Consider the following 24,806-nt stretch of genomic DNA (forward strand, 5'->3'; position numbering starts at 1 on the left):
GTGTTCTGGTACTGCAAGGGATAGAAAAAGTCATGTTGACCGATGCCCTTACCACAGTTTTTTTTGTTTTTTTTTTTGGCCTAAACTAAATGTGGGGTTTATTGTAATCCAAGAGTATCCCTTTGAAGGGTGAGCAGATGAACTAACTGTATGTCTTAAATTGTTTTCTAAACTTCCATATTTGATAGGATTTGTAACATTTATTTATAATTAATATTGTACTGTTCTAATCATACCTTTTATGTTAATGTAAAGTTATTTTGAGCTGTTTGGAACATTGTGAAGCAGTGGGACAGCTATAGTAGTTTCTATAAAAACTAAACAGTAACATTTATATATTGCATCAGGAGTATTTTATTCTATATATAAATATATATATATGGTAAATATCTGTCTGTTTTATAAATATAATCATTTAAAGAAAGTATCATTATGACACTATCTGCCATATTTTTATACATTTGTGATATGAAGTGAGTATTATACTTCTAATCAAGGGAGTCGAATTGTGGCTATGTGTGACTAACAGTGGGAACCGTGCTCAACTTTTAGGTCCCGGCAGTAGCCTCTAAACATGATCCTTGGCAGCAGATGAGATGCAGCATCTCCTCCCGAACCCATAGACAAGAAAGTCGGTTAGGCCAGTGAGAACTCTAGCAGGCCTCGTCTCTGTCCTCACAGTTGGCTCCTGTTCGCATCCAGGGACGTTCCTTGCACCTAAGGGGAGAATAGATCCAGGGTTACTTACTCATGGGTCTTTGTTGAGAGAATATGCTTTTCTCCTTAGTGTTAGTATAGAGTGTAGACCAAAGATTTGCCAGTGAACATTCCTAGGTTGCAAGGTTGCAAGAGGCATCTGTCTGCAGGTCTTGCAAACCAGCTCTATGCTCCTGAATCCTGTGCACTGTACCGGAGACTCTTGGCTGGTGGGGTGTGAGATCCATGTGTGGCGTTTCTATTTCTAAATGTTTTGTTGTTGTTGTTGTTGTTGTGATTGCTCTTTCCAATATATTTAAAAGGCTCCTGAAGCAATTCCAAATGTAGGGAAAATTGCTACACTCACTTTTTCTTCCTGGGACTGTCCATTTATAACAAGGTTATCATGTATATCGGTACGCACACGATCAGAACGGGACTTCTTTCCCTCATTTGATCTCCTTCAACTCCCAATATTCTCAAGCATCATCAAGGCCTATGGCCGACAAGGGTTACAGCCTGGTATCTCTGGGCTATTCTTGACAGAAATCACCTCAATACCATCTATCAAGAGAATTAGATTTTTGGAAGTAGTCTCTTAGCAATAATATTTTTAAAGACCCACCCCCACCCCTCAAAGGGGTAGCTTCTCAATATTTATTACTTGTCCCAGGATTCTGAGAGCATTGGCCCCTGAATCAAGTCAGCGATAATTGAAATGTGCTGAGTTACTGTTCCCCCTCCCCCAAGATTTTGAGAATCATAGCTCTGGTGATTATACAGAAAAGGTCTTAGTTTCTTTGAAGCTTAAATTGTGTGCATATTACATTTTTATATAACTACTATAATGATGTGTATTGATTATATATAGAGGTCATTTTAAGGTGCTTTTTATTTGATTTTAATAAGTATAATAGGCACTAAAATGAAACTCAACTGGGTACTATCATTAAAACAGTTTGATTCAAACCAATAGTTTGCATGCTCTTCGGTTCTTTTTATATCTTGTTTCTTTCACCAGTTCAGTACTGTTCAAGTAGCTCTGAATTCTGGCTTTTCCCAGGCAAGCTGCTCAGTTATATAAGTGATGTGAACCCTTAGCAGTTTTTGCCTGGATACTAATGACTCTAAAAGGGTGGGAACTCTTCTTTTTCATACTAGATCTGTACCTTGTATCCCCCCCTTGCAAACCAGAAACTACATTTTTTCCTCCGGAAAGACTTCTCACTGTGCTGTGCGCTTAGGAACTGCGCAGTCACATTGCCATGCTGTGGCATTTGAGGCTCGTTGTCACCTAGGGGCTGGTTTCCCATGTTTTATCCTTGCTAACACTGGGATCTCAGATGTTTGCAGAACATTTATATTCATGGTGGTTCTTCAAAGAAGGGCTAGAATAATTGCCTTCTACCTAGAGCAAAGTAAACCTAACTGATGAAGAGTCAATACATACTTTTCGTACATTCCCAGATTTGAGCCAGAAAATATCTCCAATGTTTTCAACTAGTGTTTTTGAGGTAGCTCTTTTATCCTTGTCTCCACTTTTGTCCATTCTGACTTCTCATTGACCTCAGTAAGCTGTAATAAATGAGCTGCAATCCGCATTTCTAGCATGTATAATTCTCTTCCTGCTCACCGAGGGGAATGGTCAAGGTTTCTCCCAAATCTAATGGGCCCTCTCTTAGCTTTTAACTGTTGTTCTCCTCTGGTTGATGAATCATTGACCTCACAAAAATTGCCATCCGTGATAAGAAGGACTTGATTTAAAGTCACAAAAGTCTGCATTTTCTTTAGGAAGGGAAATTTATGGTGTTCATATTCTCCTATCTGCCCTAACTTCTTAACGGATAAAATACTGCTGAATGAAGGCTTATGAATTACTTTGTTTTATGGAAGTATTGCCGATCTCCTTTTGAAAAGAAACTCTGCTTCTCTGTTTTTCTACTTTTGCTTTACCACCGTCCTCGTTTTTCTTCTCAGAAGTTCTGAATGAACTTTTACTGAACCTTGCTTGGTCTCAGTCTGATGGTTAGTCTCTTCAGAGCCCAAGATCAAAAGTGCTCCATGCTGAGGAGCTCAAGTGAGCTGTGTCTGTAGCAGTGGTTCTCAGTCAGGTCCAATTCTGCCTCCCTGGGACATTTGGCAATGTCAGGAGACATGATTGGTTGTTACAACTGGGAGTGGTGGGGGAGCTACTGGCATCTAGTGGGTAGAGGCCAGGGATGCTGCGAACATACTGCACACACAGGATCCCCCCACAAACAGAGACTGATCTAGTCCCAAATGTCAGGAGTGGTGAGGTTGAGAAACTCTACTCTACTGGATTCCAAGCCCACTGCTCTGCAGAGCTTGGCTCTATCCTTGTTCTCTCCAGGCTACTGGAGAAACCGCGGGTATGAATTCTTCAGTATCACATTCTCTGCAAGAATCTTCTACCACTTTTTTTGAATCCCTGGAATCCTGTTTGTTTTCATTGTCTTGGGCCTGCTACAAGGTGTACCCTTTGGGAGGAGACCAGAGTGGCTTTATAGGTGTTTGAGAACTTAAATTCTAGGTCAGCATCTTGAGAAAATCTTTCATAGAGCCATGAGGCTTATATTTAGAAGCAAGCAGCAGCCTGGCAGATTGGCATGATTTTTACCAACTGCTCAAAGGCATCCATTGGCTTTTAGCTGTGTCTCCCAAAAGAAAATGTCATTGTCTTTTATTCAAGGCATTTAATAGCTCTTTACAAATATTGGCATATGACAGACCGATTAGAAGCAAAAAAACTCTCTCCTGGTGGTTGTGATGTGGCTGTTATAGGAGTGTTTGTGCTGTACGCTTTGGTTAAATCTGTTTTAAAACCTGCTTTAAGATTTGCCATATGCAGTTGTACTTTAATTCTAAGCTCAGAGCTGTGCTGGTTAGTTTCTAGTCACGTCATGTATTATAAAGTATGTTGTGGTTGTAGAGTTAGCCAGTTTAGCATGTTCCTAATCTGAAAATTAGTGGACTTCGCTAGGAAATGCTATCCCATTTTCCCTTCCCAGCACCCCTTATCTTAGTTAACGTCATAGTATCCTCACTTCTTAAACTAGTTTTTAGAGTAAATAAGGAAAAAAGCCATTTATTTTCTTCTAGCTATGTATTGAGAATGACTCAATAAGTGTACAACTCTTTTTAAAGGCCAGAGGATTACTTTTCAAGTGTGTAGAAGGCTGTGTCCATTTCTGTTCACCTAGGTCCTGGTGGTGACCCAACTTTCAGCAAGGGCAATCGCTCATTGCGACTTACTCCCAGAGTTCAGCTGGGACTCAGAAATCTGCATAATCTCTCCTGGTCACAACATTTTTTCTGGAGAGCACTGCTTTTTATATCTAGAAGTTCGTTACCTCCTACATTATAGTGGGATATTGAGCTCCCTGTGAGCGCTGAGATCCACAGACTCATACTGTTGTGAGCTGGGGATGTGGTCTGATACACTGAACCAAGTCAGAACATACTGAACTATTTCCTTGCCTCCTTCAGTTCATCACTGTTAAAGTGTGTAGGCAGAGAAAACGGATTTACGCTTCTTAAAAAATGGTTTCTTTAAAAGGGGCTGCAGGAAAGCGTCCTGCTGCTAATCTCTAGGGCCAGAATCTTACAAGAAGTTTCTCTCAGAGACTTAAAGAACCATCTTACAAAAACAAAAACTTGTAAGTGGTTCTGATTTCTTCATTTTGTGTCTTAACCAGCTGAGATATAAAATATCTTGAGGTCTAATTCATCAGCTGGGTAAAAAATTCTGTCTTCGAAACCATGAGTAAATGCAAGAAAATGAAGCTGTGACAGGACGAGTCCCTCATCTGTCTGTATACACACAATGTGGTAGAAGTAAGGTGGTGAGGAAACTCTGGGCCTGCTGCCCTATTCTATTCTATTCTATTCTATTCTTTTTTAATTGAATGTACTATAAAAGATCATAGACTTGTGCCAAGTCAGTTACTACGTGAATATTCATTTCCCTTAGTGCTTTGTTAATTCATCAGCGTTAGGCCTGGTCCTGACTCCACCATTCTCCACTCCAGGCACTGGCCCACCTTTCTGTGTATTTCCTATAGGATATTAAAGATGATCATGACCTACATTGTATCTTCATTCAATAACTGTCGACTCCCAAATTTGAGGGAGGTGTGTCTTTTGTTTTGCCAGAAAAAATTTGTAATAGTCTGCACGTTCGATTTCTAGGGCCAGAGAACTGCAGCAGTGAAACTGATTTCACTTCTAAGGCCCTTCATTACCCACAAGGTTAAGCTCTCTGAACCCCATTTGATCCTTGGGTCAAATTTTGGTCCTCCTTTGGAATCTTAAAAAAAATCGGTTTCCATGTTGTATGCAGATTAGAAGTTGCCTTGTTCGCTACTCTTCCAGCACAGAGTATCAGGGAGAAAGAGGCCTTATCTATTCCTCCATCCCTTCCGTTTTGACAGACTGCTAAGATTTCCTCAGGACTTCCTTTGGTTTGGGATTTTACTTTCCCAAAAGCCTGATCTGATTCATTTCAGGCATAGACAAGCTTGTCCTAGTGCTCTGCTTCAGGGCTAATCAGACGAAACCCAGGAATAGAAAAGGTAGATGCCTTGACTTTTGTCCCTGTTGGGGGATTAAAGTGTTTATCACCAGAGTTGTCAAAAGCTCTAGTTACAAAGCATTCAAAGTTTCAAGAAAAAAAGAAAATGATGCTTTTTCTCTTGGAGAACTTTTAAGTTCTCCGCCATGGCTTAGATTTTCCAAAATGGAAAGCAAAGCTTGTATAAAATCCATTTTCACTAGAGATATACAATCGAGTATAGTCATTTCAGTCTATTTCCCTCTCCTTATTTCCTCCTTGGTCACTGATTGAGTCAGGCTGGAGGGGTAAGCTATGATTGCAAGAAGTGAATTTTCACTGTAAACTTGGATTGATTAATAGAAACAATAAAACCAAACAAAATAGTTGCCCCTAACTCCTATCTCCAAGAATTGCTTTGTGCCATTTCGAATTCAGGTAGTTATTCTGTATATACTTAAAAGACTGTTCTGAGCTTCTTCAATCTCTCGGAAGTTCAAAGGGGTATCTGGGAAGACACAGGGCAGGGTGATTTTGAGAACCCTACTCATGCATGAAATTAGAAATATGGATAAGCCAGAATGATGTAACATCCAAGTTTGTGGTAGATGAAGAATCAGTGGAAATTCTTAATTGCACAGACTTTATAATCCATAATACAGAGTGTAATTCCATACTTTTTACTGTGGCAAGGGTGTGACGTGGTGTTAACCTTTTTAATTTTTGAATCCAAACTGAATTTAAAGTGTTGAATATTTAAATTCCTCACAAGCTAATTATGAACCATTTGTAAAGTGTTTATATAACTCTTTGTATCATGTGTTGGTACATCTTATCAAGTTTTTTCTGGCATGTATTCCATTCTAAACTTCTGTAAAATTTCTATTGTTGCTGTAAATATTATACAAATATCTATTCCGTGGTAACCTTAATTATCAGCATGAAATGGTTAATTTTTACTGAGCACAATGTATTTTTGAATGGATCTTCCCAAATGTCTTTAATAAAATGCAGATTTTGCACTGACTGATGTATTACCAGGTTGTCCCCATCTTGAGCATTGTGGTCCCTTGCTTTTGAACAGCAAGCAGCTCCATGTTAGTTCCTTCTTTGTAAAGAACTCATTTGATTTCAGCTGGGGGATAATGGGCCTTTGAAGTTGAAAGCAGTTTAAGGGACAGAAAGTAATGTTAAAGCAGGGCAAATCCTGTTACTTAATGATGATAGTCTTTTTTCCCCCCCCCCTATTTATAAAGCTTTTTTCCCATCCTGGCCTTTTGAAAACTGGTTTCTTTCACACTCGAGTGCTGTGTTGTCTCCTTTGCACATTGTTAGACACTCTCTTGGTGGTTTGGGAGGATGGGAAGAGATACCTGCCTCCTGCTCAGTGTGATGGAGAAAGCAAAGATGAAGTATTTTTCATGTTTTAGAGTAGGAGGTTGGCAAACGTTTTTGTTTTTGTTTTTTGTTTTTGCCAGATAGTAAATATTTGATGTTCTGTGGGCCATAGGGTCTCTACCATTGTAGTGCAAAAGCAGCAAGGCAATATGTAAATGCGTATGGCTGTGTTCCAGTAAAACTTTATTTACAAAAACAGGTTGGGGGTGGGGCAGATTTACTGACCCATTTTAGGCCCTCACTTTTGTCTTTGGTTATTTGCTCGGTTGGTCTTATTGTTAATGGGGGAAAGAACTTAAATTGTGTGATAACATATATAAATATTCTCCAACTTTATCTGTCTAAACAAAGGATAGGAGCTAAAACCCAGTGATGTGCATTCTTAAAAACACTGTGTCTCCAACTTCTTCACTCCCGAGTTTCTCCTTCTCGTCCCAGAAACTTGTGGCCTGTGATTTCAACTATACTTTTTATCCAGATTGAATCAAACTATCTATTGGCTTGTAATTTTTCTGTTTGTAGCACTTATTATGGCCGGGCACAATGCCAAGGCCTTTACTTTTATTATTACATTTACTTGTCACAGCAATTCTATGAAGCGAGTAGTATCCTCATTTTGTAGATGAGGAAACTGAGGTTTATGGACTTTACGATAACTTGCCCATGGTCACCTGGCTAGGATTTGAAGCCTAGTGTGTTCACTGTAAAGTCCACACCCTTAAACACTACTAAGCAGGGCAGTTGCTGCGTCTCCATGTATAGAAAACTGACATGGGGTTCATGACATATGGCGATTCATGTACCACCTTTCATCTTCCCAGCAGGTGGTAGTTGATTTGATTTGAGAATAGAACAGTTCATTGAAACAAGCCACTAGAGGTCCAGAGACTGGTGAAGTGGCTAAGAGCATAGGATCTGGAGTCCGATTGCCTGAGTAGAATCCTAGCTCCATCACCTACATCTTGTGTGGCCTTAGGCGTGTTACTTAACTGTTCTGTGCCTCACTTTCCTTATCTTTAAATGGAAATAATAATAGTATCTACTTCATAGGGATGTTGTGAGGATTTAATAAGATGATAACCTGCAAACACTTGATAGATTCTAAATAAAGAGTGGCTAGCTATTATTTGTGCCTCAGTTGGCAGCCCCATGAAGTTAAAAAGCAGTGTTACTGGGTCTTGACTGCCAGTTCTAGAGAGCCCATTAAGCACTTTAGATGTACTTATGCTATTTGATCTTCACATCAGCCTTGTAAAGTTGTTGGGGTTAAGAACCACCCAGCTTGGCACTATTCTTGGGATCACAGGGGAAGCAACAGCCCTTACAGCTGTGCATTTGTAAGCAGGCCTCGGCACCCACGCTCCAGGTAGACAAAAAGATGGGCTTCTGTCAGCCTCTCTTCAAAGGCTTACCTTAGGGGTGCAGTCTTCTGGCCTCTGAGACTGAATTCATAGTGGTAACTTTATTTTGAAAGGCCCAAGTAACCTTTGCTTTGTCCAAGTAACCTTCTCCCACACTCAATACCAAAATCAACTCAGATTTTTTTTTAATCTTGGCAACACTTAATGCTACTTCTTTTTCATAGCATTTCATCTAGTTGTTTAAAAGTCTCCTGTAATATGTTATGTATATTTTAATGCAATTAAAAAAAAAATCTCCTGGAAGTGTAGACTTTCACACTCTAGCATTTGTGAAAATAAAAGTAAACATGTTAACCTAAGGTAAAATAATGAGTCTTTACTACACTATATATATTTTTTTAATTGAAATTTTTCCCCACAAAAGAAATAATACTGCAAACATAGTTCATGTGTTTAATAGCAAGATTCTGTTAGGCTTCAGATGTCTCTCAATAGAAGTTTTGTTTATATACGTTGTTATCAATTAAATGAAAATAAATAATTAATATGCTGTTATAAACAAGTTACCTGAAGATAAACATCTTATGGATATCAATATCTCATTGTTTATTAAATTCTGGAGTATGGAGCAGTTTCCAATGTGAAATCTCAGCTGGCTTTGCAGAAATTGACACATTGATCCTAAAATTCATATGGAAAGTCAAAGGAATCAATAGCCGAAACATTCTTGGAGAAGAGCAAAGTTGGAGAATTCACATGTTCCAATTTCAATACTCACTACAAAGCTACAGAAATCAAAACTGTATGATACTGGCATAAAAGACCTATATATCAATGTAATAGAATTAAGAATCCAGAAATAAATTCTTACCTTTACAGTCAATTGATTTCTCAAAAAGAATGCCAAGACCATTCAGTGGGGGGAAAATAGTCTTTTCAACAAATGGCGCTGGGACAACCAGATGTCCACGTGCAAAGAATGAAGATGGAGCCCTACCTCATAGCGTATACAAAAAGTAACCCAAAATAGATCAAAGATCTAAATGTAAAAGGTAAAACTATAAAACTCTTGAAAGAAAACATAGGAGTAAATCTTCATGATCTGGATTTGGCAATGGTTTCTCAGGTATAACACCAAAAACACAAGCAAGAAAAAGAGAAGAATAAATTGAACTTAATCAAAATTTAAAAATATATTTCAAAGGATTCTATCAAGAGAGTAAGAAGACAACCTATACCATCAAGAGAGTAAGAAGACAACCTACAGAATAGGAGAAAATATTTGCAAGTTGTTTATCTGATAAGGGGATTATATCTAGAATATATAAAGAACTCCTACAATTCAATAATAAAAAGACCACGTGATTTTAAAATGGGTAAAGGATCTGAATAGACATTTCTCCAAAGAAGTTATATGAAAGGGCAGTGAACACATAAAAGGTGCTTAGCATCATTAGTCCTAGGGAAATGCAGATCAAAACCATAGTGTGATTCTACTTCATACACACCAGAATGGCTCTAATCAGAAAGACAGATAATAACCAATGTGGAGAACCTGGAATCCTCATATATTGCTGGTGGGATGCATAATGGTGTGGCCAGTTTGGAAAATTGACAGTTCCTCAAAAGGTTAATCATAGAGTTATCATGTAACCCAACAATTATACTCCAAGGTATACACCCAAGATAAAAACATGTCCAAACAAAAACTTATACACAGTTGTTATAGCAGCATTATTCACAATAGCCAAAAATGTGGAAACAACCCAAATGTCCATCAACAGATGAATGAATAAATACAATGTGATCTGTGCGTATAAATGGAATGATAGTCAGCTGTAAAAAGGAATTAAGTACTGATACACGCTACAACATGAATGAAACTTGGAAAAACACGATGCTAAGCAGAAGAAGCCAGACAGAAAAGACCACAATTGTATGATTCCATTTATATGAAATGTCAAGAATAGGCAAATCTACAGAGACAGAAAGTGGATCAGTGGTTGCCTAGGGCTAGGTGGGCGAGTTGGTTGGGGGACAATGGCTAACGGGTGCAGGGTTTATTTGTGGGGTGATGAATTTTTCTAAAATTGTGATAATGGTCACTCCACTCCGAGTGTACTAAAAGTCATTGAATTGTACACTTGAAATGGGTGGAATTTGTGTGGATATGACTTTATCTCATTAAACCTTCTCAAAACAATTTCCAACATGAACAATTACTTGGAGAGCCTTTATCGCTGCCTCACACTGTTTCATTCTTTTCTCCTTTCCTCTTAACTGTACTCCCCGCCTGTGTCTGGACCTGGGCTCTTATGCTACTGCCATTTTCTCTGACAATCTATGTCATGATAAAAGTTCATTCAACTTTCCAGTAAGGGGCTCCGATCAGGCATCTGCTCTAAATGGATTTATTCATGTGTCCTAAGGCCAGAGAAGGATTTTTTTTCCCCTCCACCTTGAATTTGATATGTTTGTATGTGAGAGAATACTGAGCAAGGAGAGCATTTTTCCAGCTTCGAGTATACAGCATGGGGATTAGAAAGATGGTGGGTTGAATATAAAGCTGTTCTAAGCTCAGAACACCAGGGAAGAGATTTGGGGCCTTAGGAGGCTTCCCACTCACAGAGAAGGTGAATGTGATGTCCACAATCGTGTTAGTGTGAATCCATTCAGTCGGCTTGGCATTTGAAAATGGCAAGTAACTTAGGAAGATGAGCAGCTAGTAGAGGCTCAGCGGCATCAGGGCCAGGACAGTCTTGGATTCCCTAGTCTTGACAGAGGGCTCTCATCCTCTGGTTTCACCCCCCCCCCCCCGCCCCCGCCAGCTCCTACTTTCATATACCTCTCCTTTCCGTTCCCCATGTTATCAGGGAAGGGCCTGAAAACTCAGGCTGAGCTATAAACGACAGAGGAGACTTAGGCTGTTGCCCCGTAAGGTCCCTGTGTAGTGCACTCCTCCAGGAGGGGAAGGCCAGGCCCATTCCTGGCCCGGTCCTTCCCAAGGCCATTTCAGCCTCAGGAGCAGGCATGTTTGTGTGTTGCAAGGCCAGGGGGAAAGGTTAAACAGTTGGGTCACGAGACGTAGCCACATGCCCTTCTTAGGACATAGGGTCTGAGAACTTCCTGCAAAGCATGCAGTTAGCTAATGGGCCTCCTCTTTGTAGCCAGCGATAGCTCCTGGGCCAACTGTTTTTAAAATGTTAAGCTTATTGAAAAATGGTAGCCCTAGATAAGGGGAAATTCTGGTGTGTTCTGGTCATTTGGGTTTCCTAAAGGTAGAGAAACTTTGCTACTTAGACATGCAGCCTGTCCCATGTATTCATTCACCGAGATAGTGACCACAGATGAAAAATTTGCTAGAGTGGATCTGTATGTGATGAGAGCTCCGGAACACCCCCCACCCCCCACCCCAATCCTTGTGTTCTGGGGGTGAAAGCTCAGAGCCGAGGAGGCCCTTTTACCTGGGGTGATTGGTTGTGCACACCTCCCAGGAGACCAGGACACAGGCTCCCAGCCACTGTACTCATCTTGGCCAACCAGTCACCCAAAACCTTGCCCTCTGCACACCCGCTACTCTAAAGTCCAAAAAGGCCATGATTCACTGAAAACTTGAAGCAGAAACTACAAGCTTGCTCCCCATTTGCATTCAAATCAAGGTTTTATGAAACTCTGTTCCTGTTTTCAGTGTGGTAAAAGCAAAAGTGTTTTAAAATTACCTGGACTCCTTTGCGTTCCCTGGGACCACACTTTCACACTGTCAGACCAAAAACAACAAAAACAAAAACCCAAGAGCAACAAATCACCCTGCTACTTAGGCTTTTATATGAAAACTGGTTTTAGGGACATTTTCTTTGTTCTTATTTTCTTTGGCCGTGAATGGGGAATAAGTTCATTTTTCTTTCTCTTTCATTGAAATCGGAAACTATATTTTTTTAAAAAAGAAATTCTTCCTGCACAGCTCTGCACTGAAAAGAGCTTGTAAAATACAGCTGTGTTTGTCACCCTGTTCGCGTCAGGGTTCCCCTAGAGGCTGCTCTGCGCCCTCCAGCCCCCACGGCAGGTGCCGCGCGGAGGGAGGCCTCAGGCACACTTGCTGACGCACTCCAGCAGCTCCATCCGGATGGCAATGCGGACGTGCCAGCCCAGCGGGATCAGCCGGATGAAGCGGGAAATGATGGGGGGCCGCAGGAGGTTCTGGACTGTGGAGGTTCGGTCTGAGTTGCCATAGAAGACCTAAGGAGAGAGGAGGTCTTATCACTATCACATCAGAAGATGGTAAAGGAAGGACGATTCTTATCCGACACGGGCCCCAACTTTGAAGTTTGAGAAATCACAGCAAGTGGTTAAGGCTCAGAGAATTGCACATCCCCACCCCCAAATCTGAATTTGCATGTTACTCAGCACCTGTGTGCTCTAGGCATCTCCGAGTCACTCTGTGGGGACATCTAGAACTGCACCATCCAGTATGCAAGCATGAGCCACGTGTGGCTCTTTAAATTTAAGCGAATTAAAATTAGATAAAGGTTTCCTTCCTCAGTCACACTAGTTACAGTTCAAGTGCTCCGTAGCTACGTGTGAGTGGCTTCCATACTGGACAGTGCAGATACACATACACACACACTCAATTACGAACCTACTATGTTCAGTGAACAAGACTTGACTTGCAGCTTGGCCTTTAGAGGTTAGTAGGATATATAGTTGCTCATAGGCCTAAATTCCTGTGTTTGCACTGCTGGAGCCATTTTAATCATTTACATAGTTCAGCGGCTAACTTGCTGGATTGTCCAGATCTTCCTAGCAATCAGTCTCAATAGTAAGGAGAGGCCATATCTACATAAATAGACAAGGGCCTACCCACATCAATAATAGGTCAAGTCAGACCCATGTGGCAAAGTGTTCAATGGCTCAGTGAGTTTGGAATAGGCCAAATGGCCAGTTTTGATCATTTAAGCAACTATAAGCTGATGGGAGAATTCAGACAAAGACTTCTGTATACAAGAGTGGTGCTCATTCACAAACAAACTGCTAGGCACCCAAGATACAGCAAGAAAAGACACCTGCCTTGTTAGAGAGTAGACCATGTTGTGGGGAAGAAGCCCGGATGACTTCCCTTGCCATGGAGCCAGTGGTCTGACAGGGTGGAAGAAGGAAGGGAGGCCCAGAGAGTCCAAGCTGAAGGTAAGTTGGGGTTAGCCCGACTTACCCGGTTGTTTCCTGTCTGGTCCTTATAGTAAATCCAGTTCAGGTTCTCATCTGTCCTGTACTGCACGCTGTACTTGGTCATCCACTCATCGATGTCACAGCGTCCCTGGGTGAGGATCCCTGAAATCACCTTGACCTCCTTCAGATCTATCTGTAGCCACTGGCTGCTGTCCTGGTACTTGGAGAGCCAGGCGCACCTGCCAGGGACACAGCAAATCACCAGGAGCCTTTCCCCACGAGCACCTGCAAAGAGCTGAGAGGCACTGCCCTTTGAGGGATTGCCACCACCTGAAGAACTTCTGCAATGCTCAGGCAGTCTGAGTTGCGATCTGTTAAGCACCAAGAGGCCGGTCTCTAAGAAGTGGCCAGCCTCTGTTATACTTGTATCATTCTCTTTCTCCCTGCATCTCCACTGCGCCAAGAACAATGGCCAGATTCAACTGATTGGTCAAAGAAGTGCCTCTGAGTGTAGCTGAAAGCGCCTTTGGGGTGTGGTTGAACAGGTCTTTCTTCAAAACATGAAAACGCATGGTTCTTACACCCGCCAGCCCTAACGCTTTTCCTTAGTCTCTCCTGATGTCTCTCCATGAGTCTTACCCTAATTTCACTTCCTTTATACATACGTGCATCTCCTTCAGGTGCTGCCATTCGGGGCTTTCAGAGAGTGTCTCCCATGTGCAGATCACTGAGCCAAGTGGCTCTGGAAGCGCCTTTGACAATTGTAAAGCAAACTAACGAACCAATGTGTTTTTTAGCTATATCCCTCCTGAATTGTGGAAACCTATAATTTCCCCTTTGAGGTTTTCATTTTATTTTATTTTGCATTTAATTAGCTTCTTGGGACTCAGTCCTTGACTGCCTTCTCTTCTAACTCCAGACTGGCTCCTTGGGTGGCTCTTGAATTTTTAATTTCCATCCCAGACCTTTTCTCAATTCTAAAATCTGAGAATCAGTTGCTATCTAGACAACTTCTAGATGCCTTACAGCACCCCCAGTGAGACCTGTCCAAGAGTGAATCACCTCCATCCCAACCGCTCCTTCTAGTATCCATCTCTTGGAATGCTACCTCCATCCTCCTGAGTGTTCATGCCAGAGAGATCCTTGGCCCCTTCCTCTCTGTCACCTCAAATATCCAATCCCATCTATTGAGTCCATCTCAAATGTTTCTCAAATTCATTTACTTCTCTCCATTTCACTGGCACTGCTCTAGCCCACATCATCCTCAGTTCTTGAGTGGATGATTGCTACTTTAGCTCTCTTCACTAGTCTCCCTGGGTTACCGCCCCCCCTCCCCCACTAAAGAGTTCTCCCGCACAGGAGCCAGATTTTTCTTAAAACACAAATCTGATTGTGATACTCCCCAACTTCAAATCTTTCTCTGGTAGAGTCTGCTGATTGTCTCCCAGTATCCTCTTCCCATTTTCCTTTAGTAACAGAACACCACCATCACCATCACCACCACCACCAAGTTTTATCTGGGCAAATGGTCACCCAGCAGAGTTCATATTTCCCAGTCTCCTTTGCAACTAGGTGGGGCAATCTGTCCAAATTCTGATTAATGGGATGTGGGCAATGTAGCCAATATGATTATGTTTGTATCCTTAAAAGAAAAGTGTGTGCACTCTGCTCTTCTTTTCTCCCCACTGACTAGAATGTAGATGTGATAGTGGAAGCAAGGGTAGCCATTTTGGGCCCCAAGATGGAAGCTTCATGCGAAGGATGACAGAACAAGGTAGAAAGAGTCTGGAACCCTGATACCATCAGCCATCATAACAACCCTACACTGCCTAATGAAACTTTCAGATGACCAGGAAATAAGCCTCTGTGTTGTTTAAGTCCCTGTACTTTGGGGCTCTTTGTTACAGCAGCACAAACTTGTGTTTTAACTAATGCACATTCAAGGAACTCTCATTATGCCTAAAATAAGGACCATAATCCTTAACATGACTTCATGATCTGACTTCTGACTACCTCTCTAGCCTTATCTCACTTGTGCCCTAACTTTGCTGACCTTCTTTACCATCCCCATCCATGTCCTTCAGGGATCCTCCCAACTAAGGGCCTTTGCACCTGCTGTATTCTGTGCCTTCCCCCACCCCCTCACCCGGCCAACTGCAAGTCTCAGGTTAAATATCTTTTCCTTAGAAAGTCTTCCCTGGTACTTCAAATTAATCAGGTCTTTCTTCTTTGTCTTCTCCACAGTATTTATCACACTCACTAAATGCTCAGTTGTGTGATTATGTGCTTAGAGTCCCTCTGGCCCTCTAAACTGTATGCTTCTTGAAGGCTGGGACCTCATCCACAGTCCTCAGCACATGGAAGGCACTCAATGAATATTTGTTGAATAAATAAATAAATGCGTTCTGCCATTCGTTTATTACAGAGATGTACATTTTTCAAGTGACATGAAAAAAATCGCCTGAGCCATCTGCCCTGCTTACCCAAAGCCTTGACTGTTGAGCCGGGCCTTGCTAGCTGTCCATGAGGAATACCAGCCCACATACTGCTCCAGGTTGGAGCAGGTGATCTGGTCTGGTGTGACCTCTCCTGACTCGAACCCCAGGGGCTTATGATACGGGCATTCTGGAGAAGAAAAGGCAGCACACATTAAAACAATCGTATCACATCGTAACACTCAACAAACACGACAGGACTAACGTGACAAATCAAACCGTCTCCTCTGCGCTTTGGAAGGTAGAGAATGTTTTGCTTGGCAGCGCACTTCACAATGGATCTTCAACCTACTCACTGCTCTTATGAGAAGAGAGTGAAAATGAAGTAAAAGGATTGCCATAGAGACTCACAACATTCATAAAAGCAGACGAAAGGGGCTCTATGGCAACCTGAGGTGGGGGGCTGAGAAATACTTCACCTCCTCCACAGACTTAGACATTTAAAACACCAAGAGGTTCACAGAGAAATAGCATACTTAAATGCCATACTCTTTATTTTCCTCATGAACACAGTTTTCGCCATCCTGCATGATGCCGTCAGGGTCCCTAATTGTCCCTGGGCAGCTAGGATGCTAATGATAGATACAAAACAATGGTGAGAGGCAAGAAAGGCAATTATATATTGAGACTGATTTCTCACTTGTAAATTGCAGTTTTCTCACTAGTCTAATGGAAAAAAAAGGGGGGTGAAATGTGCCTGAGTGACTACTGAATGAGGTACAGTTGAAAGGAGCTGTTTTTCCAAATAAGAATAGCCAAAGCTGGTTTTTAGGTGTTAACTGTTTGCTGCTTTTCATGTATTTCTTCTCACATTTAGTGTTCGGTTACCTGGTCAAAGACTTTTGCTCAGCATTTATTCTCCCCTTCTTTTTGACGAAAGAGCCCTAATTTTGGGGGGCAGCAATGTAACCAGCTTAAAAAAAAATCTGTCCCAGTCTCTTTTTGCGGTTAGAAGGGACCACATGATAAAATTTCTGACCACTGTTATATAAGACGATGTCTGCTGGGGATTTCTGATCAGTTTTTGCTTGCCCCTTCTTTCTTCCTGTTACCTAGAAGGAAAACCTGATAGCTGGCACAGTGGTAGCCATTTTGCACAATGGGGGTAAGGCCAAAAGAACTACAGAGACCTCAGCCCTGATATCCTTACTGCATGAGTCAAAACAAAAGTAATTTAATAAGCCACTACTTGGGGGGGGGGGTCTCATAATCAAATGCAGGTTCTAGCTAAGTTTCTAGAGAAAACTTAAAATGATAAACTTAGGCATTCTTCCAGTTTCTGATTGTGAACGATAAGTGTCAAGTAAGTTATTTTTTTCCATGTGTAAATTTGAGTTCAGATCAAAGAGCTGAACTTATTTACTGGGGCATCATCACCTCCCAACAGTAAGATGGGTGCTAAAGTCTTTCTGGAGGATAATTTTCAAGTCAGTAAGACAGAATGAAGCATGCAAAAGCTTGAATGCCATCCATCCTGACACCAGAATGCCCGCACGGTTGTCATGCCCTGTACTCAGAGACTGAAGACAGAAAGACAGCTTCAGGCCTCTGACCAGAGAGGCTCAATGCCTTTTTGCCCAATGCACCAAAGGGAAGGGTCCAACCCCCCACCAGTAGTTGCAGCTCAGTGGGGCTGGAGGTGAGGGACCGTATTGGTAGTTTATCTAGCACCCAAGGCACCTGCCTGCTTAGAGCGTCCGTCTCATATCCAGTACCCAAGGCTTCAGGAACCTATTAAAAGAATGGGAATTCCTGGGAGCGAGAACAGGAGTGCTTTATGGGCCACTTGATCATGTCTTGTGTGGTCAAGTCATCAGGAGGGCTTGTTAAGGTTGCAGATTCGGGGGCCTAGTGCCCATGGCCTTGGGGCCTCCCCCACCTCCTCAATTCCCCTCTGATCCACAAGATAAGCCCGTGCCACCAGAAGGAAGGACAAGGTCCCAGCGCCAGAAAGCTGGGTTTCATTTGGGTCCAAGGTTGTCACTTAAATTCTAACTGTGGATGTTTCTAAGGCCCCTCCATCCTGAACCTCCCCTTTCCTGCTCCAAGGCCGCCAGCTCGGAGGGCGGGAGCAGAGGGGAAGGAAAAGCCATCAGCCTATTCCTGATTGCTTTATTCTTGGCATTTTGCTCTTTCTCTGTTTTCACCTCACAGCTCTTTTGCCATTTCTTTCCAATTAGCCCATCTACTAGTTAAGAGTGAGCTGGAAACCTACAGAGACCCAGCCAGTGGCAATGGCCTCGGAGGCCAGTGAGGCCTAGACGTGGACCCTGCCCACACTCTCCAGGAGAGTGATGGTCTCACCATCCCCACGGCCTCAGCTGCCATCTGGGAGTCAACGCCTGACTCTCAGGCCCCAAGCCTTATCTAACCATTGTCCGTTTTCCAGGAGAACAGTTCCATCTGGGTGACACCAAAATCCTTCACATTCACACATCCAAAACCGAGCCCTTCAGCATCCAAGCCCCAAGCCTGCCCCTGTCCAGGGCTCCTGTCTCAGGCATTGCTGCTTCTAGCTCCCCAACTGCCAACCCAGAAAGGCGGTGGTGTGGCCCAGGGCACAAAGCAGAGATTGTCTGACAGGTCTCAGCCTGGACACCACCTGGAGAGTTACAGAAGTGCTAATGTTCAGGTCACCCCGCAGAGATTCTCATGTCATTGGTCTGGGGTAGGACCTGGCTAGGGGTAAAGCTGAAAGGGATCGTAATGGACAGCCAAGGTCAAGAATGCCTGCTTAGAGTCGATGTGAGCTGGGATTGGATCCCACTCTCTGTGTGAGCTTAGGCAAGCTGCTTAACCTCTCTGGATTTCAATTTCCTCATCTGTGAAATGGGCACAACAGCAGTACGTGCCTCCATAATGTGGCTAGGATTACATGAAATAATGTTTGTAGAGTACAGCCTCTAGTGCCTGGCCAAGAGCAACAGATCATATTGGTGTAAGAGGGTGAAGTTGTGGGAATATATTGATGTCTTCTTGAGTTTTTCATGTTTGTCTTTCTGGTGAAGGCTCACCCGGGAAGAAATCTAACTCCCCTCTACCACACTCTGTCCTGCCCCCATCATCCCCTGTATATCTCCCCAAGAAGGAGTCCAGCTTCATGTTTCTAAACGTTTGGGATCTTGCACCAGGAAGAATAAGCCCCACGCTTGTGTGTGTGTGTGTGTGTGTGTGTGTGTGTGTTCATGTGTGTGTGATTCAAGGGAGTAAAAGGCTGTTGACAGCATAGCATCTCTCAGATTTATGGATTTGGAAGGTCTAGGCCTCAACAGAAATTAGCTGATTGTGCTAGAGGAGGTAACTGGAGATTCTGGACTTTGGCCTTTGCGGCGGAAAGGGGGTGCTCATGGACGGGCCTGAGCTCAGTGGGGACATGCTTCCTCTGAGGGGGCTGGACCATGGATGGGGGCAGGGAGACCCCCTCAGGAAACCTGGGCAAGTCCCCGGGACTGAGCTGAGCTTGGTTCAGAGGGAGGAGAGCCACCACCAAGGTGTCTGCCTTAAAGTGGGGTTGTGGGCCAGGCAGAGCGCCTGCCACCTAGCCCGAGCCTCAGCTCTGCCCCCAGGCAGCCCTTGCAAGCCCAGGGGGGTTTCAGGTAGTCCAAGGAGAGAGGAAGGACCTTTAACAATCCTGTCTTTAGACTCCTCACAGGCCATGACAAAGGAGGCCTCAAACTGGAGTTATGTAAACTTGGGAAAATAGGAAATGTGGCATTTCTCATGCTCTGTGTGCTATGGAGTAAACTGCAGTCAAGTTATGTTATTATTTCTCCTGACTCCTCCTTTCCCCTCTCCTCCTCCTTCCACAGTCCTGGTGGAGCTCCCTTTCGGTCCTCTTGCAGGCCTGGAGGCCTTCTGTTGAGGTTGTTCCCTCTGCCTGTGACACTCCTGTCCCGTCTCCTCCCCCTTCACCTGGCCAACTCTACTCACGCTTAAGACCTCCTCCCACTTCCCCTTCCCACCCTGAGCCGGGGGAGGGACTCCAGCTGCTGCCTCCCCAGTCACCCTGGTCCTGTCACTGATTCCCTGTCCTTGTGATTATTTAACTGTCAGCTCCCTGGTCTGTCTGGCTCACCCTCCTATCCTCTGAGCTGAGCAGAATGCCTGCACATGCTAGGCACTCGATAGCTGTTGAGTGGATGGTGAATGAAGGGATCAACAAAGAATATCACCTGTCTTGGGTGGCCGCTAGGACGAAGCAGAGAAAACAGCAGAAACAGGAAACAGAGAGCTCAGGGAGGAAATAGAGGTTGCCCAGCCCACAGAACACCCACGGCCCTAAGCAAAAAGAAACTGTCAATTGAGTATAAACTAGGATTAAGCAACACGAATAATGTTGCTGGAGGAATGAAGGGTTCATCATCAGACCTACATGGAATATGGCTTTCCCACATGTTCTGCCCAATGGAAGTTAGTGCAGCTACGAAGCCTGTTTTTACACTCATCTTAAGTAGAAAAAGAATGTTTCTACACTCATTTTAAGGAGACACCTACATCTGTGGCACAAGTGGCTCTTCGGAGCGAGCGATGCTTTGATCATTCCACGGATAAAGGCATATTCATAATGTGCTGCTAACCCGGACTATACTTAACATACTAGCCTTTCCCATTCAGTAGCTCATTTCTCGGTTAAGGTTAACCTAGAGAAACACAAGGAGAGCTGAGGGATGTTCTTGACAAGAGAGAGGTGAATATGAACCTATATGGCCATGGAGTAGCATAGAGAATAATGTTTATAGCATAGAGTGGAAACTCGAAAATGATATAGGAATATAAAATCTAAAATAAAAGTAAAGCAGTAACGAATCACTGGATTTCTGTATTTTGATGCTTTCCTTACCCTGTTTCCCCCTTGGAGTGCCAAGGTAATCTTAGCTTGACTGTGGAACACAGACCTTTTAGTAATTTTTGTAGCGTTAAGCCAAAGATTAAGGAGGCCCTAAGGCACCGAGCCAGTCACCTTCTCCGTGGGTGGGGATACTGGACGGTTAACAGCCAGTGTGCGCCTGGGAGCGCCTCCTGACAGCTCTGAATGACCCTCCGTCCTGTCCTTCTGTACTTTCTAGGCTCTTCTTCCCTCCTAAGGCGGGCTCTGGAGGAAGCGCTGAATCTCAGGGTCCAGAGAAACCAAGCAGCGTCCTTAACATTCCGCTGAGGATCTGAGGCACTGACGGGCAAGTGACTTCTGGAATACTGTGGCTTGTCCTGCTGCCCTGAATCATCTCTTTTGTGGAAAACTCATTAACACCAACAAATCAACCCTTTAACGCTTGGGTTGCATTTTTCCTTCCTGGAAATATCTGTGCTGTTAAAAAATAAAACAAAAGCAAAACAATCCAAAAAATGGTGGGGAGAGGAGAATGGTTAAGCTGAAGTTCTGATTTCAGAACTTCAAGTTCATGGCAGGTGTGTGGGAAGAGAGCTTGGGGGACCCGGGTCGACTTCACATTCCTCAAACACATAGCCCTCCTCAGCTTCACAGCTGACTGGGTCAAGGAAGCCAATCTGCATAAATCATCTCTTTTTAAGTTGTTTGTAGAAAGAACTTCGAGTGGAATTCCAGTCAGTCTCCAGGTCTCTGGTGAAGAGAACGGTTGCTCCCACCGCATGGGAAACTCCTTCAGGGTGGAGCTAATGTCTTCATTTTCATCTTCCTGTCGGTGCCTGGCACATAATAGGCACGTGATGACAAAGGGTGGACTTGAATTTCAAGTGGATTATTAAGGAGGGTGCTTCCATATTGACTGGGCGGATCGCACCAGTCTAGAGGGGTTGCAGGGGCTCATGCCGTGGGACACAGTGGGTGGGACGTCCGGTGGACGCCCACCAAACTAAACAGCACTGACTGCTTTCCTCACCACTGGGACCCCCTGCGGCTTGCCAATAGACTAGTTCACAAACGGCTCCTACCCCTTTAGTAAATAGGAAAACGGAGGCAGTGAAGGCCATTGTAGACTCCCCTGCCTCCCCCACAATTTGCTATTTTAATGCAAATTTAATGAAATAATGAAGAGAAGCTCGCACATGTGCACACATACTGTCTCTAGCGGAGCTATTATTAGGCGATTATGTAAAGTGAATGACTTGGCACGGCACCATCATAACCCTGGAGAGGGGTGACAAAGACAGTTTCAGCAAAAGAGGCGCCGAGCCATGGAAAGGACAGAGCGTTGCGAGTATTTGCCGGGCCCCCAAGCCCCTGAAAGGCCGAGGGTGAGCTCTCAGGAGGCGGGAAGAAAAGGAGCTGACCTTTATTAAGCTACAGTTTGCTGGGTACAACACAAGATGCTTTCAGGCCTCATCCAATTTCTTCCTCATAACAACTCCCTAGAGCAGGGGTCAGCCAACTGTGGCCCTTGGGTCAAAGGTGGCAACCCAAGCATTTGTAAATAAAGTTTTATTGGCACACAGCCGTGCTCTATGGCTGCTTTTGCCTTCCAATGGCAGAATCGAGGAGCTGAGACCCTTTGCCCTGCAAAGTCATAAATATTTAGCGTCTGGTCCTTTACAGACAAAGTTCGCTGGCATGAACCTTACAGGAAGACATTCACAGTAGCCCGGAAGGGCTATGTTATGCCGCAGAAAAAACCTCTTGGAAATTTCAGAGGCTTATCACAACAAACGTTTGTTTTTCACTCAGGTGACGTGTCCATTTTAGGTCGGCAGGGGTTTCTGCTCCATTGAATCTCCTGGGACCCACACTGAAGGAGAAACCACTTTCTCAAGCAGGGAAGGGAGAGCCAGAGTGGAGGACCAGCCCTTAAATGCTCATTTTGGAAGAGACGCTGCTCCCTTGGGCTGGAACTGCTCATACGGCGCCACCTGACTGCAACGGGGCTGGGACGGGGGGAAGCACACGGCTGTTTGGCGAGCAATAAACCCTCAGGCACAGTACTAGTACCTCTATTTGACAGAAAGAGACCAAAGTGGGAGTCCCAGAGTTAAGAAATGAGGCAGCCAAGGTTCCACCTCTGGTGTGTCCAGCTTAAAATCCTGTGCTCTTCTCAAAATGCCCCACGTCCTACCATGGATTTATTTTCATGAATTCCACGAGTCTGTTTCATTGAAAATAGGTCCCGGTTCACCATCTCACGGAGGCCAAGGAGAGATGCATGAAGCTGTTTCTAAACAATGACATCCGTGTGGTATGTTGGAACAGTGGCTGTTGTGTGATTCGAAGCTCAGAGGCCAACTGTGTGTTCGGGGGACGGGGGGGCGGGGTGTTGATTCAGCCAGGTTGAAGGGAAGAGGAGAAATGGTGCTCCTAAGGACACCCCGAGGATCAGGTGCCCTAAGGAGAGGGGACACTCACCTGGTATGCAGTCTAAGGAGGTGGCGCCAGCAGACCAGAGGGCGTTGGCACCTCCTTGGCAATCGGATTTGCACACTTTCTGGTACCAGGGGTCTTCACCCTCATCCTGCGGGAAGCCAGAGGGGCAGGAGCGTCAGTCACAGTCAAAGGCAGCTCTGGCCGGAGCCACTGGAAAAATCTGTGCCGCCTCTGTGGCTCAGTCAGTTGAGCGTCTGCCTTTCGCACGGGTCCTGATCCCAGTCCTGGGATCGAGCCCCGAGCAGGGAGCCTGCTTCTCCTTCTCCCTCTGCCTGCCTTTCTGCCTACTTATGCCCTCGCTCTCTGTCAAATAAATAAAATCTTTAAAAAAAGAAAAAGGCAATGGACTCAAGATTATATCACCTCTATTAAGACCTGGTTTACTTACATTCTCTTGTTAAAACACCAGTCTTGAACTTGCCCGGAGAAAATGTGCTATTGCCACCACCAGAATAAAATATCTTTAAAAAATACCTTAAAAAAATTGATAATCCTACACATTATTTGGAGCTAAGAAAATCTTCAAAAACAGCTTTTTTACTGTAACATACCTCGGTAGATGATAATCCCAGCGTGGCTAAGCAAAAGGACAAGAGAGGAAAAAATGAAGTTAAAAAAAAGAAACAGAAATTCAACAAAATTATTCATTCCATGGAAAATTGAAATGAAAATAGTCACATAAAAGTTAACAAAGCCCCTTCTGGAAGAAGTCAAACTAAGTAAATATGTGCCAGGAATAACATCCACAGATGCTGAGAAACTGGGGACAGTAAATTAAACACACAAGGATAATAATTACTATTATTATTTTAAAGTGAACTCTCCCCCCAAAGTGTGGCTCCAACTCACGACCCCAAAATCAGGAGTCACGTGCTCTACTTACGGAGCTAGCCACGTGCTTGTATTATTTTTGTTCTTTATAGAATTTTGCAAAATACATTAATGTAGCAAAGAGGAAAAGAAATGCACCTGTATTTCTTATCACCAAAGGCAATACTGTTACCATTTTCATGTAAATCTTTCCAGTCCTTTTTTTCTATGTGTATTTTTAAAAACATATTTGAGAACCTACTACCTAAACGGTGCTTGCAATTTACATTTCTATTGTAACATTTGACATTATCGGTGCTAGCTTTTCCCTTTACTTATTGACCCTTCATCATCATCGTCGTCCCCAGTGTCTACCAGATGTGCTCTGCAGGAGCTGATTCCTAGCCCTCTCCCCCAACCCCTGTGACACATTTAGGTTATTTAGGATTACCACATTGTTTAGAAAATCTTTTTAAGGTTTGTTTTAATGTACAGGAAATATTAAACCACAAAGTACAAATACTGTATAATTAATGTGGGAAAAGTAAGTGTGCAAGATTTAGCATAAAACTAACATCTAGACTATCTCTATGGAAGTATGAACAAAGCGAATGAATGCACAATTTATTTTTTAAACACTTTTTATTTAAATTCAATTAATTAACATATAATGTATTATTGGTTTCAGAGGTACAGGCCTGTGATTCATCAGTCTTATATAACACCCAGTGCTCATTACATCACGTGTCCTCCTTAATGTCCATCATCCAGTTACCCCATCCCTCTATCCCTCTCCCCTCCAGCAACCCTCAGTTTGTTTCTTATGATTAAGAGTCTCTTAGGGTTTGTCTCCCTCTCTGGTTTCGTCTTATTTTATTTTTTCCTCTCTTCCCCTATGATCCTCTGTTTTGTTTCTTAAATGCCACATATCAGTGAGATCATATGATAATTGTCTTCCTCTGATTGACTTACTTCGCTTAGCA

General features: G+C 43.4%; 1 protein-coding gene across 1 annotated transcript; it reads right to left on the reverse strand.

The window, feature by feature from the left end:
• Positions 1-130: 130 nt before the first annotated feature.
• On the reverse strand, positions 131-24,255 carry RS1 (retinoschisin 1). The gene is made up of 6 exons (XM_057309531.1): positions 24,159-24,255; positions 23,565-23,590; positions 22,996-23,101; positions 15,672-15,813; positions 13,232-13,427; positions 131-12,261 (listed from the first exon to the last, which is right to left on the reverse strand). Exons 1-6 carry the CDS (start codon positions 24,253-24,255, stop codon positions 12,109-12,111), a joined length of 720 nt encoding a protein of 239 aa, XP_057165514.1. The 3' UTR covers positions 131-12,108.
• Between the last annotated feature and the right edge of the window lie 551 nt (positions 24,256-24,806).

This window comes from Ursus arctos, chromosome X (assembly GCF_023065955.2).
Source record: "Ursus arctos isolate Adak ecotype North America chromosome X, UrsArc2.0, whole genome shotgun sequence".
NCBI lineage: Eukaryota > Metazoa > Chordata > Mammalia > Carnivora > Ursidae > Ursus > Ursus arctos.

Coding starts and splice junctions, on each gene's coding strand:
- RS1 (XM_057309531.1), bottom strand. CDS start 24,255: ATGTGTCACAGGGGTTGGGGGAGAGGGCTAGGAATCAGCTCCTGCAGA. Junction 23,102..23,564: donor TGGGATTATCATCTACCGAG/GTATGTTACAGT, acceptor GGCTTCCCGCAG/GATGAGGGTGAAGACCCCTG. Junction 13,428..15,671: donor CTCAACAGTCAAGGCTTTGG/GTAAGCAGGGCA, acceptor TGTCCCTGGCAG/GTGCGCCTGGCTCTCCAAGT.